Source organism: Stomoxys calcitrans, chromosome 3 (assembly GCF_963082655.1).
Source record: "Stomoxys calcitrans chromosome 3, idStoCalc2.1, whole genome shotgun sequence".
Taxonomy (NCBI): domain Eukaryota; kingdom Metazoa; phylum Arthropoda; class Insecta; order Diptera; family Muscidae; genus Stomoxys; species Stomoxys calcitrans.
In genome coordinates, this window is record NC_081554.1 from 44,585,879 (window position 1) to 44,607,581 (window position 21,703).

The 21,703-nt window shown below is 40.2% G+C and overlaps 1 protein-coding gene across 1 annotated transcript in view; it reads left to right on the forward strand.

The window, feature by feature from the left end:
* Positions 1-21,703, forward strand: part of LOC106090770 (cadherin-related tumor suppressor) — a 101,552-nt gene that overhangs the window by 29,421 nt on the left and 50,428 nt on the right. Inside the window, exon 6 of the mRNA XM_059365441.1 lies at positions 8,966-9,938. Coding sequence (XP_059221424.1) covers positions 8,966-9,938 — 973 coding nt within the window. The remainder of the gene's footprint in view (positions 1-8,965; positions 9,939-21,703) is intronic.

Consider the following 21,703-nt stretch of genomic DNA (forward strand, 5'->3'; position numbering starts at 1 on the left):
CAAACAAACCAAACGTCGGAATAGTGGAAATTAAGTTTTTCTGCTCCCTTAGTGCGCTTGCGAGAGCAAGGGGACTTATTGAGCCCAGTTTCTGAACAAAGACGTGCTCTACACCGTACTCAATAGTCGTGGGGTATGTAGAGCACCTTAATCAATTTGACAAAGGTTTTGATTAGGAAACATGGCGTATCAGAAATCGCTATATATATGTTACAGGGTTAGGGTTGGCCCCATACACTTTTTACTGAATGTCGATTTCAGATTCGAGCGCTTCTCCCAAAAACCGTTCATTTGAGCCCCATATTGTTATGGTCGGTAAATTTGCCCTCTTTTGTGGGGTGTTTTGGGAGAGGGGCGGCACCCAAACACTTGGTTCCAAATTTGGATATTAGATTCATATTCTATTCTCAAATACCTTCTATTTGAACCCCATATTGCCATGGTCAGTAAATAAGTTCGTTTGGGGGGTGTTTTGGTCCCTAAAGTGGGTATTAATTTCTAGCTCTACTCCCAAATATCTTACATTTGAGTCTGATATTGCCATAATCGGTAAATATCTCCGATTTAGGGGTGTTTTGCGGGGTGAGGTGGTCCCCCAAAACTCTGTCCCACACTGGATATCAAATACGTTTTATAATCTTAAATACCTTTCATTTGAAACGCATATTGTCGTGATTGGTCAATATATATATTTGGTGGGTTTTGGGGATGGGGTTGTCCCTCCTAGGTACTCCATCTGAAAATTAGAGTGAGGGGGAGAACTATGAATAAGAATCGCTTTGCTATTGGAGCTATATCAGGTTACAAACCGATTTGGGCCGTACTGGGTTTAGATGTTGGAGACCATATTAGAAGTCATTGTGCAAAATTTCAGGCAAATCGGATAAGAATTTCGCACTTCAGGGGGTCAATAAGTTATGAACGAATCAGACCATCAGACCTATGTTGTGTCCGACGAGAAGTCGTTATACAAAGCTTGGGCCAACTCAGACAAGAACTGCGCCCTTTAGGGGATCAAGAAGTGCAATCGAGAGATCGGTTTATATGAGGGCAATATCAGATTTTAAATATTTTCAGATCGTACTTGGCAGGTCATAGGAGAAGTCATTGTGCAAAATTTTCGACAAATCGGATAAGAGTTGTGGCCTCTAGAGGCTCAAGATGTATAATCGTGAGATCGTTTTATATGCGAACTGTATCAAGTTGTGAACCGACCATACTTGGCACTGATGTTGAATGTCTTAGAAAACGCCATCGTTTCAAACTTCAATCGAATCGAATAGGAATTGCGCTCTCTAGAGGCTCAAGAAGTATAGTCGGAGATCGGTTTATATGGGAGCTACAGCATTTTATGGACCGAATCAGACCATATTTGAAACGTATGTTGGAGGTCATAGATAAGTGACTATGCACCATTTAAACAAAATCGGATAGGAATTATGCCCTCTACAGGCTCAAGAATTCAAATCGGAAGATCGGTTTATATGGGAGCAATATCAGGTTCTTGAACGAAATGGACCGTGAAAATTGAAAATTGCGGCTTGCATGGGCTCAAGAAGTCAAATCGGGAGATCGATTTACATATGCAAAATTTCAAGCGGTTTCAATCACCGCTATTCCATCTATTCCATCAACTGGTCGTGGAACCAATATACCAGGGTGAAAGAGGTTACCCGTAGAGTGGAATAAAAAAAAGGGAAAAGTAAAACAAAGAGTTAGGCTGATTTTACCAATTTATTGCTAACTCGAATGCTGCTGTTGTTGACGAAGTACACGAGTTTATCTATATTTAAGCCCACCAAGAAGCCTTCGAGTATAGGCATTTGTATCATTTTTAGTACATATTTATGACATTTACATTTCGTTACGTTAATTTCAGTGCCTTTTCAACTGTTATACAATTCATATGTTTTTAGAATTCGTATTGAATTCGTATTCATGATTTTACACGATTGAACAGGTTTTTACGCACTCAAATTTTATTAAATCATTTTAGATATTTGTTTAACAAATATTTTATAATGGCTTGAATACTTTAAGTACAAAGCTCATCAACACTTCTGGCACGATGACAAGAATACAAATGTGACGCCATCATTTTTTAATAGCCTCCCTTGTCTGGTATCGAATTGATACCAACTAGTATTAAAAATCTTTGCCAATGACGCGAACAACATAATACCAGGCGGTATTGGCAAACTACCGTCATTTTTCTATCAGTGTAAATAAACCTCTTGATTTGAGATCTTGAACCCCTGGAAGTCGCAATTTTTGTCCGATTTGGTTGAAATTTTTTATGAAGTGTTCTATGACGGCTTTCAACAATCATGCCAAGTAAGATTCAAATTGGTCTATAACCTGATATGGCTCCCATATAAGCCGATCTCACGATTTTAGATCTTGATTTAATATGGTCAAACTCGAGCTATATAGCGATCGATCGATCGATCTCCTGATATAGCTTCCATATAATCCCATCTCCCAATAAGCCTTCTGCGGTAGGCGATAAGCCTTTTTGCCTGATTTGGCAAAAACTTAATGCATTAAAAATAATTTTAACCTTCAACTAAGATATTCATGCACATTTTTAGCAGAAATCATGGTGGTAATTTCCCTAGATAAGGCCCGGCCGAACTTGGCATGTTTCTTCTCTTTTTTTTAACTTATTTCGTAAGAAGCCTCTTCTATTATTCTCACCCTTGCCAACTTTTCCAACTTTTTCTCTATGAGTCTAAACTTTCTATACCACATCTTACCCAATAAATTCCTCCGTTTAGCAAACTCTCAAGCTTAATACTCCTTTCTTCTTCTCTTGTAAAACACACTTAATTGAACTCCTGCAAAACCATAAGAACAGTAATTCGCAACAGCTGAGGCTTAAGTCAATATCTTCATTAGGTGTTTTTATTGAAACCATTCCCTTTTATTAATGATCTCATAAATTGACTTCATAATTTCTCCAGCTGAAATTAATTAAATAATCCACAGGATCTCCGTAAAGAAAAGCGAACAAATCTTGATATTAAGAAGACACTATGTAAAGGTATTGACGTTGATACACATAAAAAGGCATAGCTTAATGCAGCGTATATGTTTGCATGTTTCTTGAAGAACAACGTTTAAAGGTTTTAAAACAGCTAACAAAAGTGCCGTTTAAGAAATATGCGGCAATAACGAAATCTTGTTTATAAACAACAATTAATGATAGCAATTTGCAATGCAACCTTACAACAATGTTGCACGTTTCAACAACGAATGTAACAATCTCCTTTACAATAGGTGACCTAGCAAAGGGACACGATGAAAGCAACCATCGGAGTAACGATTTATGCAATTGCTTTAGATTTTTTGTTCTTTATGGGAGCAATATGTACCTAATGTCCAACTTGGTTTTTTAATGCATAAAACAATGTATCACTAGGATCTTTGATAATCGTAATATAGTGCTCCACTTAGGAGCTATTAACGCCTAATGCCATGGGGTTGTTGTAGTGAAATTGAAGAGGTTCTTTTCAAAGTGAACTAAGTATCGAATTTCAGTTAAGGCAATCTACAAAGTTATTGTTGTCTTGTAGAGATATTTTTGAAGTATTGTAGATATAGTTCAGAAGTATTGTAAAGTACTTTTAAAGTTTTATGAAATACTTTTAGAGTATTTTAAAACACTTTTAGAATACTGTATAGATGTTTTGAAATATTGTAGAGTTACTTTTAAAGTAAAACGCAAATTTGCCCATGAACATTTCATTAAAGAACAGGGGCAAACTTCTCACATACCAATGAGTGATGTCCGATTTAAGTTTAAGCTCAATGATATGGGGCTTCCTTATCTTTTCCTAAGTATCGAATCTCAGTTAAGACAATCCACAAAGTTGTTGTTGTCTTGTTGAGAAATTGTTGTTGTATTGTAGAGATACTTTTGAAGTATTGTGGGAATACTTTTAAGGTATTGTAAATACTTTTAAAGTTTTGTGAAATAATTTTAGAGTAATGTAAAATACTTTTGGAGTATTCTAAAATGCTTTTAAAGTATTGTAAAGATGTTTTTGAAGTATTGTATTGGTACTTTTAAAGTACAATGCAAATTTTCCCATGAACATTTCATTTAAGAACAGGGGCAAACTTTTCACATATCAATGAGTGCTCTCCGATTCAAATTTAAGCTCAATGATAAGGGGCCTCCTTATTTTTTCAATGTGAACTAAGTATCAAATCTCAGTTAAGGCAATCTACAAAGTTGTTGTTGTATTGTAGAGATATTTTTGAAGTATTGTAGATATAGTTCAGAAGTATTGTAAAGTACTTTTAAAGTATTGTAAAATACTTTTAGAGTATTGTATAGATGTTTTTGAAATATTATAGAGTTACTTTTAAAGTAAAATGCAAATTTTTCCATGAACATTTCATTAAAGAACAGGGGCAAACTTCTCACATCAATGAGTGATGTCCGATTCAAATTTAAGCTCAATGATAAGGGGCCTCTTTATCTTTTCAATGTGAACTAAGTATCAAATCTCAGTTAAGGCAATCTACAAAGTTGTTGTTGTATTGTAGAGATATTTTTGAAGTATTGTTGAGATACTTTTAAGGTATTGTAAAGCACTTTTAAAGTTTTGTGAAATACTTTTAGAGCAATGTAAAATACTTTCGGAGTAATCTAAAATGCTTTTAAAGTATTGTAGAGATGTTTTTGAAGTATTGTACAGGTACTTGTAAAGTTCATGGGAAAGTTTGCATTCCCATGAACATTTCATTAAGGAACAGTGGGGCAAACTTCTCATATATCAATTAGTGCTCTACGATTCAAATTTAAGCTCAACGATTAGGGCCTACTTTTTATAGCCGAACACGAACAGCGCACAGTGTTGCCTCTTAGTGTATTCGTTGAACAAAAATAGTTAGGGTGAACATAGAGCTCTCAAATTTTGCACAGAGGTATATTTGAGTGTAATATAGAAAAAAGTTGAGTAGGGTCCAAATCGGTCTATTACCTGAAATAGCTCCCATATAAACCGATCTCCCGATTTAATTTCTTGATCCCTTGGAAGCCAAAATTTTTGTCCGATTTGTCTAACATTTTGCCTGATGACATCTGTTAGGAGTCTCAACAACCAACACAAGTATGGTCCAAATCGGTCTATAACTTGATACAGCTCTCATACAACGGATCTCTTCAAAGTATGGTCCAAATCGGTATATAATCTGACAGAGTTCGCATATAAACTGATCTCCCGATTTAGAATCTTGAACCTCCAGAGAGTGCAATTATTATCCCATTTGTCTGATATTTAGCATGACGACATCTGTTAGGGGTCCTAACAACCGCTATAAGTATGGTTCAAATCGGTCATAACTTGATATAGCTCCCATACAACCGATCTCCCGATTTAACATCTTGGGGATCCAAAGGGTGCACTAATTATTCGATTTGGCTGAAACTATGCACAACGACTTCTGCTATGACACTAAACAAATAATTCAAGTATGGTCCACATCGGAATATAACCTTACATAGCTTCCATATAAACCGAGCTCTCGATTTTAAATCTTGAGCCTCCCGATGGTGCAATTATTGGCACATTTGTCTGGAATTTCGCATGATGACATCTGTTAGGAGTCTTAACAACCGCTATAAGTATAGCTTTCATGTAAACTGATCTCCCGACTTAATATAAGGCTCCAGACGGTACAATTATTATTCGATTTGGATTAAATTTTGCACAACGACTTCTGCGATGACTCTTAAAAACTCCGCCAGGTATGGGGATATTAATCCGCCCCATGCCACTATGGACATGCACCTAAGACAGTAATCGGCTTGTTGTGCGCTCTAAAAACTAAAAGGTAACCTCGAAAAAGAAAATTTTACGTTAGAAATTCCGTGCTGCTTAAAAAATCCTTAATTTTTTCCATACCACTCTCCTAAGTTGCTTCATGTCTGGTATTGTGTTCCCACCTAAGTACCGGTGTTAAACGCGAAAGCCGAGTAATGGTCCTACGTCTCTTTATCTTCCCCACATGCCCTACACATGCTATCACTTGCCACACCGATTTTGCAAAAGTGAGCTCCTTGTCCTATGTGTTCCGTAATGATACCGTGAGCTATACCTCCTTCTTGCTTCCTTTCAGTAATAGCCTCGCCCTCTCACGATCCCGATCATCCCATAGGATTGTCGCCGTTCTACCGACTGTTTCGCTGTTCCAAAGTGTACCATGCACATTCGTCGCCCACGCCCTCAAATCGAACTGCGTCGCCTCGAAAGGCTTCGGGTTAACCAAGTTTATCGACTGCAGTTCTCTGGCCTTCATTGCCAAATCGTCTGCTCTTTCATTCCCCCTTACTCCGTTAAGGCTCTTCACACTAACGATGCGGATTGTGTCATCCTCAGAGAAGGCGTTAAACTCCTTCTTACACAGCAAGACTGTTCGTAACCTTATCTTCCTGGTTGTTATTGCCCTTATGACAATTTTACTGTCCGTATAGATGTTCACACTCGACGTCCTCGCGTTAGTACCACACCACCTCACGTATTCCGTGAGCGCCCGAATCTCTGCCTGCAGGACCGTATAATGGTCAGGCAGTCGAAAACAGATCTCAGGACCCCCACTCCCACACTGTCCCCTAGCTTTGATCGATCAGTGTAACATGATCTTCCAGATGGCAATACTAGGGTTCCGTCAATCCAAGACTGTCCCACTGGCAGCAGTGCATCGCACTCGATGTCAAGTGTCGTCACAGGTATCCGATCGGAAACCTTTTCCATTCCTTGCAGGTTTCTTATAGTCGCCTCTATTATACCGCGATGGTATGAGCTGCTCTCATCCTCAATCCATTCTCCCATCGCCTTAAGTTTCATAGGCGTAGTGGCTGCCTCACACTTAATCTGTATGTCAATGGGTCGGATATCTAGAATAGTCTCCAGTGCCCTATTGGGCGTGGTCCTCATCGCTCCGCCTATGCCAAGACAACATATTCTTTTAACATGTTGTATGGTCCTAACGTTGCACTTTTTCTTTGTAGCAGTCCACCAAACTACTGAGGCGTAAGTAAGTATTGGTCTAGTCACGCTTCTGTATAGCCAGTGGACTATCCTCGGATTCAGGCCCTATTTGGGCCCTACGACCTGTCTACATAGTGTCCAACATCTGTGAGCCTTCTCAGTACGCTCTTGAATGTGACACTTCCAATTCAGTTTCCTGTCCAAGATCACTCCTAAATATTTGACCTTGTCAGATATCCAAATAGTTTTATAGAGAAAACGTGGTGCGTCAAATTGACCCACCTTCGTCGTCCTCGTGAACAGACATATTTCTGCCTTCTCAGGGTTAACATTTAGACCGCTGGGTCTAGCTCAATCATATGCCATAGGCAAGACCTTTTTGGCCCTTCTTTATAGCTGGTTCGGATCCTTTCCCCTAAGAAGTATTATAATATCGTGTAGCAGACGGGTTCAAATCCCTCCTCAGTCAGCATCAGTAATAGGTTATTTATTGTGTTCACCCAAATGAGTGGCGATAAAATGCCCCCCTGTGGCGTGCCCTGTGCCACTTTCTCCCTTATATTTATACCACAGGACCCGAAATTTATCCACCTGTTCCGTAGCATATGGTTTATCCAGTATCTATGGACCGGGTCCACCCGGTACTGGTCTAAGGATTGGATCATTGTATAGGTCCGTACATTGTTAAACGCCCCCTCGATGTCAATGCGAACCACCAATGTGTGCTTCTTAGCACCGAAGGATTCTTCTTTTTTTATGCGCAGGGCAGTCTTCCCCGAGCTTTCGTTGGCATAGGCATGCTGTTTATCATTGTATCCACAATGCGTCTACCATGGTTTTCAGTAGAAAGGACTTAAGGCTTATGGGCCTGTAGGCCTTTGGTGTCGCATAACTTGCTTTACCGGGCTTAGGTATAAACACCACCCTTGCCTCCCGTCAAGCTTTCGGAGTATATGCAAGCCCCAGGCACGCTGTGAAAATAGTGGCCAGATGAGGCGCCAGATAGTCTGTCTCCTGTTGTAGTAACTCCAGAAATATTCCATCAGGTCCGAGCGACTTAAATGGGTTGATGCTCCTCAAGGCTTCCATGACCATAAATTCCGTTATGATAACCCTTCGATCAACCGTATTATTCCAAGATTCCGGTTACTTCGTGAGTCCCGTCGTATCCTCGACGACTACCACAATATCTGAGAAGTTCAGATATGGATATAGCTCCCATATATATTTTCGTCAGATGCGTAATTTGCAATAATCTTGCCATATATCAAACGTAGTTATTGAACATATTTCCTCGAAATTTGATATGGATTGTTTAATAACCCACTTGAAAATATTCGCCGAGGTCCATTAAAATTGGTTCAGAATTGGATATAACTCCCACATTGTACTTAAAGGGTAGATGTAGGATATTATTCAGTCGGCACCGCACGACTTTTGCCCTTCCTCCCTAGCTTAAGAAGAAGTTGGTACAAAAACATCGATTAGTTGAAGGGGGCCTTAGATATAAATATTTTTTTTTAAATCTTCTTATTTAAAAGTTTTTTTAAAAGATTAGTAAAAAATTTCATAAAAACTTTCATTTTCGATTTTTGCATTTTTTGTCCACCGGGGCAACACTGTGCGGCGTGCCGCCGTCCGACACCTCTTTGGTGAAAAGTTTTTACATTGCATAGTACCTCATAAATTTCGCCAGCATTAAGAGGAGATAACCACAGCTGAAAATTTTTTCAGATGTTTTTGTGAGGATTCCAACTCAAACGTTCATCGTCATAGGCGGATATGCTAACCTCTGCGTTACGGTGGCTTCCAGTACTTTGAACGTATTGTAGAGATGTTTTGAAGTGTTGTAGAGATACTTTTGACAAATTTTAGAGATACTTTTGAAGCCTTGTAGAGATCCTTTTAAAGCTTTAACAATCTTCAACAATATTTAACTCTTTCTTTTCATTATTCTTTTCCAGGTCACCATAATTCTCAAGGATGTCAACGATGAAGCCCCAGTGTTTGTTAGCTCAAACTATACAGAAGTTCTCGAGAATATACCCCTAAATACGGTGGTGATGGTAGTGAAAGCTGTGGATCGGGATGAAGGCAAAAATGGTTATATTGAATATGTTTTGGATGAAGAAACACAAATGCCCTTTACCCTGGGACCAGTCGATGGCCTGTTGAGGGTTTCCGGCCAGCTGGATCGCGAAGCTCAAACATTTTATATACTCAATGTGACAGCCCGAGATCGTGGTGAACCTCCAAAAACCACCAAAAGTCAAATCTATGTAAAAATACTCGATGAGAATGATAATGCTCCCATATTCGATCCCAAACAATATACTGCCTCTGTGGCAGAAAATGCCAGCATAGGGGCCATGGTGTTGCAAGTTTCAGCCACCGATATCGATGATGGAGCTAATGGACGTGTTCGCTTCTCCATTGTGGCCGGAGATGATAATCGTGATTTTATGATCAGCGAAGACTCGGGCATTGTGAGGGTTTCGAAGAATCTAAACTATGAAAGGAAATCTCGTTATGTATTATCCATAAAGGCTGAAGATTCTGCTGCCGATTTGGGTTTAGCCTATGGCAATGAGAAAAGCCGTCATAAGATCATGCATCATTTTGAGAATCGTTATGATTTGGCCGAATTGACTATAGTCATAACCGACATCAATGACAATCCACCAACATTTTTGGACTCACCCTACATAGCCTATGTGATGGAGAATGTGGTGCCACCCAATAGTGGCTATGTGTTATCGGTGCAGGCCTATGATGCTGATACGCCACCTTTCAATTCACTGGTGCGATATTTTCTCAAAGAAGGCGATACAGATCTATTTCGCATGAACGCTTCGACTGGTGAAATATCTCTGCTGCGTTCATTGGATCGTGAAGCCAAATCGGAGTACACTTTGACTCTGGTTGCCATGGATACGGGTAAGTTCAAATGAGAATTGCCAATATAACATATTAAAGAGATACTATCCTCAGTGTTGTGTCATGTGAATGCATTAAGGTTGGCTGGCTGGCTGACTAGCTGGCTGGCTGACTGGTTGGTTGTTACGCAGCAAAACTGCAAAATATTGATTATAATCTTGGGCCAGCAAGTGTTCATTCATTTAATAGCCATATTCAAGCAGTATGCCATATGCAAAAAAGAGGCAAAAAGCTCATAAAACAGAGCTGAAGAGGCAAACGTTTGTAATATTTAAATCAAAAGTACAAAATATGCTTCAATCTCTCGATATAAGCATGGCCAAGACAGAGGCAATGGCGGCGATGATGATGATGATGTGGAAGACGATGACGATGCCGCTTCCACTGTCCTCTTATAACCATCTCCATTGAACTCTTGCTACTTGGCTGTTCACTTTGTTTCGCAAATGATTACAATCATTTCACTAAAAGAATTTTATTTTGCTTTAAGGCTTCCACATTTTTCCCCACTCCAGCAAGAGCAGCATTGGTGTTCTCAGCCATAACATCCGTAAGATGAACATCGTTACACATTTTGCTTATAGTAATGATCGATATCGATATTATTTTGAAAAACGCTCTTCAAAGATTATAATAATCGTTGTGGCAGCAGCCTGCAACTATAAATGACTGACTGTTTTATACCAAAATGACCAAAGCGGTTGGTGGACCAATTAGGTTGGTGGAATTATGCAAAAACATAAGAAAAAAAAAAACATCAGAAAGTTTTCCATATTGCACTGGCCCTACATAATTTTGATTCATTAAAATTTCATGGAAAGTTATGAAAATTTTCCCCTAGGCTTAGTTCTTTTGATGTAATTTTGGTCTCAGTTAATATAATATTGCCACTTGGGAGAAAAAAAAACAACAATAACAAAATTGACAATTCTTAAACAATGTAACCACATGTTCTGCAAGTTTACATATCGATCGATAAAACGATAACAGCAACCTCTTGGGATGATAAAAGTTAAGTTAACTAGAAAAGGGAGTACGAGGTTAATCCTGTACCATATCGTTATAGAAAATTCAGTGCTAGGGATTCTGCTTATTTCCTCGAGAAACCACTAAAACTTTCTTTCAATACACACATACTACTACTAAATTTCAAGGAGGAGAACCATTCGCCGTATTCGTGGTCTTCGATTCGATGAACAGCTATCACAATTTACCGTGGGCGAAGTTACGAATGTCATCCGTGGCGCCAAATCATCTAAGGCGTTGGGCCCCGACGGAATCTCTACATTGATATTGAATAATCTGGATTCACCTGGAGTTGAGTACCGTACCACTGTCCTCAACCTGTCTTTGACAAATGGTTAGAGTGATCCCGCTACTGAAGCCTGGAAATACCCGTGTTTGGGGGAGTCGTACAACCGATCTCCTTTCTCTCACCAGTGGCAAAGACGCTAGAAGCATTACTCCTCCCAACCCTCGTAGGAGAATTTTCATTCGCCTAGCATCAACATGGACTTCGAAGACTGCACAGCACAACAACAGCTTTGCATGGCATCACCGCACACATTTACCGTGGCTTCAATCAGCCCAGGCCATGTGATAGGACGCTCCTCGTGGCACTGGACTCGACACGGTTAGCCATGCCAAATTATTCGAGGACATTGCCAACACGTCCCTCCAGCCAAGCTTGAAACGCTGGGTCGCGAATTATCTGTGTGGTCGCCAGTCATTTGTGGATTTAGGGATTAGAAGCCGAAGCACCGTAGAGTGAAACAGGGAGTTCCCCAAGGGGGTGTGATATCTCCGACACTGTTTAACCTCTGCCCTCTGTGTTCATTCACCGTAACGTTGCGTCCAACAGCATCTTTGAAAAAATACGGTCCAATGATTCCACCAGCGTACAAACCACACCAAACAGTGCATTTTTCGGGATGCATGGGCAGTTCTTGAACGGCTTCTGGTTGCTCTTCACTCCAAATGCGGCAATTTTGCTTATTTACGTAGCCATTCAACCAGAAATGAGCCTCATCGCTGAACAAAATTTGTCAAAATTTGAACACATTTCGAACCGAACACTGATTTTGGTAATAAAATTCAATGATTTGCAAGCGTTGCTCGTTAGTAAGTCTATTCATGATGAAATGTCAAAGCATACTGAGCATCTTTCTCTTTGACACCATGTCTGAAATCCCACGTGATCTGTCAAATACTAATGCATGAAAATCCTAACCTCAAAAAAATCACCCTTTAGAAACAAGGTCGTCAAGTCACACTTGGGGTGCAGACAAAGAAACCTTGTTGACCACGTACAAAGCAATTGGCCGGTCTGTGGTAAGTTATGCAGCGCCAGTGTGGTCTCGTCAACTTTGTGACACGCAGTGGAATAATATTCAGATCTGTCAGAATGCCGCCCTCCGAACTGCGACGGGCTGTCTCCTCAGTTCTCATGTGGACCACCTCCAGTGCGAAGACATAACTACATGCTGTCTAAGCAATACCTTTTGGGCTGTTATCGCAGAGACCATCCAAATCATCATCTTGTGGATAGATATCCATCGCCCAGATGCCTTTAGGTAGATCTACATGATCTAGAGCATAAGGTTCAGCGCTACAAGAGAGAACGTCTAGATCAAGCAGGTCTAAACAACATTCATGCAGACACGGTAGCAGATGCGGTAAATGGCCACAGGGTGAATGTAGTCCATTCACGGCAAACCAAGAGGTTGGAAATAATAGAAGAGGCATCGCTCTCAGGTTTATTGAGAGGCGAATGATCCCAAGACTCTTACTAATAGTGTGAGAGGCTGCCTAAATTTGACTCGGGAATTCGCCTCACACGCTACCTCAAAGACTACACATCTAGATTCGGAAACTGCACCGCATTCAGCCAAAAGGCTGTGGTCACCTGGAGGGCAGACATGCTTAAAAGAACTAGGGCGAACAACAGTAAGATGGGCCTAAGAACCTTTGTCTAATGTCGCTAGGGACAGTTTGGTGATGGCAGTTGTCGACAAGGGAGAAGGACAGGGCAGCATCAGTGTACTCCGATGTCCTTGCGGAATTTCCTGGGTCTCCTCCAGTTTGTAACGATGCAGGCTGGCATCGGGGCTTCCAAACAAACCGATCCCTCGATTGGACATCTTAAGCCCCTAGAAGCCGTAATTTTTATCCGATTTGACTGAAACTTTGGACGTGGTATTCTGTTATGATTTCCAATATCCCAACCGACCTACACCAAAATATGTGCAAAATATCAAGCGCCTATCTCTACTCCTTCGAAAGTTAACGAGCTTTCGACACACGGACAGACGGACGAGCTATGTTCTACTATCGACCAGATCATAGCGATCAAAAATATTTATACTCTTTGGGGGCTAAGACGAATATTTCGATGTGTTACAAACGGAATGGCGATATTAGTATACCCCCATCCTAGGATATAAAAAGTGGAAGGACAAATGTGGGGCAATAAGAACCTAATGGGCGAGTTTCTTATTGCCCCGCACTGGAGACTATTCTAGATATCCAGCCCATACACATGCATATTAAGTACGAGTCATTCTGCGGCTATAAGACTTAAAGCGATGGTATAATGGATGGAGGATAGGAGTAGGTCACACTATCACGGTATAATCGAGGCGACGATGGGAAACCTAAATGGAAAGAAAAAGTTTTCGGATTGAATACTTGAGATAGAGTGTGAGGCACTGCTGCCAGCAGAACGGTTTTGAATTGTCGGAACTCTCCTATAGCCATCTTCAAGTTTACGAATAATTCATAGTAATGGGACAGGGTGGGCCTGTCCCCTTTAAACTGTCCAGCCATAGTACGGTTCTGCAAGCGCATATCCGGGCGATTACGGAACACGTGAGGTGGTCTAATGTTAACACGAAGACGTCGAGTGTGAACATCGCTATGGACAGTAAACTGGCAATTAAAACTAAAACAACCCTAGAGTCACCAACAGTCTTGAAGTGTAAGAGGGAGATAAACGCCTTCTCTGAGTAAGGCACAATCCTCATTGTTTGGGTATCAGGTCATAATGGAGTACGGTAAAACGAAATGTCAGGGCAGAGGGCTGCAAAATCCTAAGGAGAGACGCAGTCGGTGTTAATGAGTGTTCAACAAACTAGCATGTAGCACTGTGACAACTACGATGAAAACCCATGGGTGATCCGGACCGTCGGAAGGGCATGTGAGGAAGATGAAAAGTTCGAGCGCATAACAAGTCGATTAGTTGCTTCTGTGTATTTCTATAGAGCCATGGGACGGATTAGATTCCGAAACCTTTTTTCCACCTAACTGTAACATAACGAGAAATTAGTAATTCGAACTCGACATAAAATGTCGTTTTAGGTATTTGAGCTGAAACGTTTGCCAATACAGCTTTTTTATATGCCCTTGGTATGTTTGCGACCCTACAAAGTGGATATATTTTTGATGGTTGTAAAATTATAAAAAGAGCAAACAATACCCGTGTGTCTAGCCATCCGTCATTTTTAATCCTTCAAAAATTAAGATATAATTCCCATCGAACCATAGTTCCAACTGCCATAAACCCCGATCTTTAGATATGGGCTCTAAAACATATAACAGCTGCATTTATTGTCTGATTTTGCATTTGCACTAGGTCTCCTAATATCCGAAACAAATATAGTTCATATCGGGCCATATTTTAGTATAGAGACCAATTTTCTAATGTACCATTATTTCCTGAATTCGCTATAAAAGTGCTATAGTGAGTTGCACTAGGATTCTTAATATCCGAACCCTGTATAGTCCATATCGGAACAAATCTAGATATAGTTGGCATATTGATGATCTATCGATTTAGGGTCTTGAGCCCTTTAAAGGCGCATTTGGTTTAGGCAAACTATTAAAACGAAAGCATTCATAGATTTGTATAAAGCTTCTAGCTTCACATATTCTTCCTATCATATCGGGCCATATTTTGGTATAGAGACCAATTTTGCAATGTACCATTATTTCCCGAATTCGCTATAAAAGTGCTATAGTGAGTTGCACTATGATTCTTAATATCCGAACCCTGTATAGTCCATATCGGAACAAATCTAGATATAGTTGGCAAAGCTTCTAGCTTCACATATTCTTCCTAGTAGTTCAACAAGACAAGACGATTAATTTATTATTTTTTTTTACAATCAATATACATGATTCATTTGCTTTTATATCACATATTGCCTTACATATAACAGAGGCCTGCTACAAGCATGCTACCTCTAGAATAGAACTTCAGAAGTCACCCCAAGTACAAAATGCTAAAACATTGTCCATTCTGTCAATAATAAATTATTCAACACCATTTTTCAATGTATGTACATCATCATACAATGTTTGTGTCCTAAGTCCTTCGTTATTACATGAACACATTACACAGGGACTTTATTGTTTTCAACCAATACTCAAGAGTATGCGTGACATGGACAACAGCATCAATGCATTGGCCAGTCACCCATAGGCAAAACACCATACGTACACCACTTTCCATTCTTATCTGGAGCGCAACATTGTAGGCCAAAGATATTTGACTTTGGCTACCCACTCAATTTTATGGCATTAAGCATTAAGGCCGGAACTTAATGTGGTACAAAGTAAAGCCTTAAAACGCCATTGGCCCACAAGAAATGTGCAACAAACTAGAGAAGAAAGAAAAAACCAAAAAAAAAAAGAGGGGGGAGAACAGGAGAAAAAGACAGGCATCCAACAAATTACTTACTGTATACAAAACCCAAGCAACACCATACTAACGGTGGTAAATACCGAGTTGTCTTGGCTATCAAAATGATTTGTCTGGTATTAAATCTCGGCTGGTAAATACACTAAGGTTTCGTTTCGTTTAGTTTTTCCTGCTTCTCTTTTCACTTCAATGTCACTCACTTTACTCTTAGCTTCGGCATTAGCTATGGCTGGAATTTAACCGCATGATACAGTTATTGCTTACTGATCGCAATATTTCTGCGGTTAAATACGGCTATGTTGGCTGGGAAGCTTTAACATGAAATTCATCCATCCAGTGTGCCAAACGGCAAAGATGATGAAACCAACGACGATGGTGATCAATTAATAAACATATGTTCAATTAAATGTTAACATAGACAAAATACTTGGACATTTTCTTTGGCTTCCTAGCGACGATGGAGTGCAACCGGAAGATCAAATTTCCCACATCACAATGGGGTTCTTTTTTGTCATTCTAATGACTTGCACTCAGCTATGGTAAAAGCAAACAAAGTTGAGGTAGGTTAAATTATATATACCCTCTACCTTGGATCCCATGCAACAAGTTTTATAGAGGATGACAAAGGATGAATTGGATAAGAATGAATGAATTGCCTAATAAGTCAAATCATAAGTTAGAGCAATTAAAAGTGTGCTAAGTTCGGTCGGGACGAATCTTATATGCCCTCCATAGCATATAGATAGCATTTGGCGAGTTCTTTGAATATATTTTCCAAAAACATATATGAGCTATATCAAGTTATTGACCGATACGGACCGTACTTGGCATGGCTGTTAGAAAATTACCACCTTCAAAATTTCAAGCAAATTGAGTAAAAATTGCGCCCTCTAGTGGCTCAGAGTGTCAAATTGGGAAATGGCATTATATGGCAGCTATATCAGGTTATCGACCGATTTAGACCATACTTTGAACAGTTATTGGAAGTCTTACTAAAATGACATATGCAAAATTTTCACCAAATTGAGTAAGAATTGCGCCCTCTAGAGGCTCAAAAATCCAATCCGGAAATCGGTTTATGTGGTGGTTGTATAAGGTTGTGGACTGATTTAGACCGTACTTGGCACAGTTGTTGGAAGTTATAACAAATCACCACATGAAAATTTTCAGCCAAATTGGATAAGAATTGCGCCCTCTATAAGACCCCAGATCGGTTTATATAGCAGCTATGTCAGGTTATCAACCGATTTAGACCATACTTGGCACATTTGTTAAAAGTGATACCAAAACGACATATGAAAATTTTCAACCAAATTGCATAAGAATGGCGCCTTCTAGAAGCTCAAGATCGCTTTATATGGCAGCTATATCAGACCGACCGATTTAGACCATACTTTGAACAGTTATTGGAAGTCTTACTAAAATGACATATGCAAAATTTCCACCAAATTGAGTAAGAATTGCGCCCTCTAGAGGCTCAAAAATCAAATCCGGAAATCGGTTTACGTGGTGGCTGTATCAGGTTGTGGACTGATTTAGACCATACTTGGCACAGTTGTTGGATGTCATAACAAACGACCACGTGCAAAATTTCAGCCAAATCTCAAGATCGCTTTACATGGCAGCTATATCAGGTTATTGACCGATTTCGACTATACTTTGAACAGTTATTGAAAGTCATATCAAAATGACATATGCAAAATTTCCACCAAATTGAGTAAGAATTGCGCCCTCTAGAGGCTCAAAAATCAAAGCGGGAGATTGGTTCATGTGGTGGCTGTATCAGATTGTGGACTGATTTAGACCATACTTGGCACAGTTGTTGGATGTCATAACAAACCACCACGTGCAAAATTTCAGCCAAGTATGGTCAAAATCGATTTAGACCATATTTGGCACATTTGCTGTAAGTGATACCAAAACGACATATGAAAATTTTCAACCAAATTGCATGAGAATTGCGCGCTCTAGAATCTCATGAAGTCTTATCGGGAGATCGGTTATATGGGAGCTATATTAGGTTATAGACCGATTTGGACTGCACGCGGCACATTTGTTGGAAGTTATAGCAGAACTCTATCTGCAAAATTTTAGCCAAATCGGACAAAAATTGTGGTCTCCAGGGGCTCAAGAAGTCAAATCGTGAGATGGGTTTATATGGGAGCTATATCAGGTTATATACCGAATAGGACCGTACTTGGCGCAGTTGTTGGAAGTCATAGCAGAACACTATGTGGAAAATTTCAGCCATATCGGATGGAAATTGCGTCTTCCAAGGCCTCAAGAAGTCAAATCGGGAGATCGGTTTATATGGGAGCTATATCAGGCTCGTGACCGATTTGAACGGTACTTGGGACAGTTAATGGAAGTCATAACAGAACACCATGTGCAAAATTTCAGTCAAATCACATGAAAATTGAGTCTTCCAGGGGCTTAAGAAGTCATATCGGGAGATCGGTTTATATGGGAGCTATATCAAGTTTTTGACCGATTTGAACCGTACTTTTCACAGTTGTTGGAAGTCATTACAGAACACCATGTGCAAAATTTTAGCTAAATCGGATAAAAATTGCGGCTTCCATGGACTCAAGAAGTCAAATCGTGAGATCGGTTTATATGGGAGCTATATCCAAATCTGAACCGATATTGCCCATTTGCAACACCCAACGACCTACATCAATAGCTGTCTTTACGAGCGGCTGTCTTTACGAGTTCGACCGCTTTTGTGATTTCGAGGGACGAACAGACGGACATGGCTAGATCGACTCAGAATGTAGAGATGATCAAGAATATAAGGGGTGATTTTTTAGCTATTATCTTTTGGCAACACTGATTTAAACAGCTCACGCACATTTTGTTTCACTGTCAAACATCTTCAGTTTGGTCTATAATTTAACCATGAATCGTCTTACAAAAGAACAATGCTTGCAAATTATTGAATTTTATTATCCAAATGCATGCTCTTTTAAGAAAGTTCATCGCGACGAAGCTCATTTTTGGCTCAATGGATATGTAAATAAGCAGAGTTGTCGATTTTGGAGTCAAGATCACCCAGAAGCATTGCAAGAGCTACCAATGCATCCAGAAAAACTCGTAGTCTGGTGCGGTTTATGGTCTGGGGGCATCATTGGAGAGTGCTTCTTCAAAGATGATGCGAATCGTAATGTAACTGAGAATGATGAGCGCTTTCGTTAGATGATATCCAACTTTTTTCCCCCAAAATCAAGAGCTTGACTTCCATGGCATGAAGTTTCAACAAGCCGGTGCCACATGCCACACAGCACGCGTAACAATGGACTTATTGAGAGGGAGTTCAGTGAACATTTTATTTAACGTTCGGGACCGGTCAATTGGCCGCCTAAATCGTGCGACTTAATGCCTGTAGACTATTTTTGTGAGACTATGTTAAAGCTCATGTCTATATAGACAAGCCCGCTTCAATTGACGTTTTGGAAGACAACATTGAAGTATTTATTCGTGATATACCGGCCAAAATGTTGGAAAGAATATGCCAAAAATGGGCTAAGCGGATGGACCATATGCATGCCTCGGCAAACGGAAGAACTGACAACCAACTTCAAGTCATAGATCAATATTTCAAATGGTATGGTCAAGTCAATAAGCTCCCTAACTCATAGTAGAGGTCACAAAAAAATATCTCCTTTGAAAAATAAAATAAAGAAAAATTTTGATTTCTTTGCGACTGTTTCTGCTTCTGCTTTTGCTTCTTACTTCCACATCATCTATGCTGCTGTGGGGGCAATAGGAGCAAATTCTTATAGAACAAAACTCCGCTTTACAATATGGGGAGTTGGTTAACCATAGACGCATGATTAACCAGCTCATGGCTGATAAGACCACCTCGTATATCGCAGGCCAACATAGGCATGTGGTTTTATGCCACCATTGCCAACGTCAGGCTGCCACAGTCATTCTTCATTCACTCACTGCATGAGTAGTGAGTGAGAGTCTGGTGGTTGGTTAGTTGGTCGGTGGCAGTAACTCGGAGGCTTAACTAATCGTCTGAGTGCGAAAGATGAAAAATCACTAACAGTAGTGTAACGATGACGCAGAACTAGACGCTGTACGCCAAAAAGAGAGTTAACTGATTGTTAGAGTAACTAAAAGCACTGAGTCGAGCCAATAATAAGGAATGTTTCCGTACAAAATAAAATCATACAACAATCAACAGTGTTTTAAGAAGAATATCAAACAACAGCAACAAATATGTTAATACTAGCATGAGACCTAAGAAATCAGCTCATTATAGTTTATGAAGTTGCCCGCAATTGAATAATGGGTGAATTCTGCGAATTTATCTGTTACCTCCACGCAACAGTCGTTTCTCAGGAGGGCTTATTACTCAACGCAGGCAAAGGTACTCGTAGACGAGCGTGATTGAAATCATCGTACTAATCTATTTTACTATAGAATCACAGGTTTGAACCTAACAATGCATAGGTAAGTCACGAACGGGAATAGAACCTTTCGAATTTAGGCTAAAAATAATCAGTAAGCATTATTCGATAGCGTTGTCCATTCACTGTAACCTGACGGTTGGCACCGTCCACGAAGAAGTACGGTCCAACGACTATGCCGGCATGCAAACCGCATCAAACAGATATTTTTTTGTGAATGAAGTGTTGATTCTAAAAACACGATGATGAAAATTTTGATTGTACTAAACAAGTTGACAGTGACAGTTCGCTGATTAGCGTAAGAGTCCGTCACTGTTGGAAAACTCTTTATCTTTGAGGTAGGCGGCTCGGTGCATTGCTAAGGTTAAAAAGGATAGCACATCATGAGAGGTGAGTTCACTTGGAGGCCAGTCAGGCCCATTGTGGTACCCTGTAAGAAAAAGAATTGAGGATGAAAGGTAAAAAAAAGTATGACATGTGTAAAAGAAAGGAAGAAACTACAAGAAGTGAGCCGGGGGTCCCGGGGGTCCCATTCGCTCGCACAATGCCCATGGACAACTCACCCCGAGATTCCAGCGCAAGTCTGGAATCTCTGTCAACATGGATGAGCAGGTCATTCGCACATGCACTGATTCTAAAGGACTCAGCGGGGCACCTCAACGGAGAATTCTTCATAAGGTTCCTTATATTTATATGGAGCACAGATGAACCCCTGTGGACAGTCGCGCTCACTATCCTTCCAAACCGTATCACAAAAGTAACTACGCCAGAGAGTAAGTTTCCGACAAAATATTTCGTCTATTCTGGTGAGTACACTACGCTATGAAAGTTCCCGACAACCTATTTCACCCCATCTCGAGAATACACTACGCGATGAAAGATAATCGAACGTGGAGGCCACTGTGGCGCAGAAGTTAGCATGTCCACATACGAAGCCAAGCGCCAGGGTTTAAATTCCGGCGTGAACATCAGAAAATTTTCATTGGTTTTTTCCCTTTACTAATGCTGGCTCAATTTCTGAGATATCCTGCCACGTTAAAACTTCATTACCAAGAGGTGTCACTATACGGCACGCCGTTCGGACTCGGCATAAAAAAGAAGGCCCCTTATCATTGAGCTTAAACATAAATCGGCCTGCACTAATTGATATGAGAGAGGTATTCCCTGTAACTTAATGGAATATTCCTGGGAAATTTATTAGCATTAGTAATCAAACGCGCCTTTGAAATCGACAAATATGCCAAGGGACATATTTGGCGTTTGACTTCCTCACGTAGTTTTGCACATGGATTCAGGCACCCATAGTGCTCTTTTCCTTCTGAAAGCAGAACTGGTTCGGAGAAGTACCCTGTTCGTAGCCCTCCCATAAGCTTGTCCACATTAAACTTTCAACACTTTTGCTAGCAAGGGGAGGAGAAATTTATTAGCATTAGTAATCAAACGCGCCTTTGAAATCGACAAATATGCCAAGGACATATTTGGCGTTTGACTTCCTCACGTAGTTTTGCACATGGATTCAGGCACCCATAGTGCTCTTTTCCTTCTGAAAGCAGAACTGGTTCGGAGAAGTACCCTGTTCGTAGCCCTCCCATAAGCTTGTCCACATTAAACTTTCCAACATTTTTGCTAGCACGGGGAGGAGACTAATG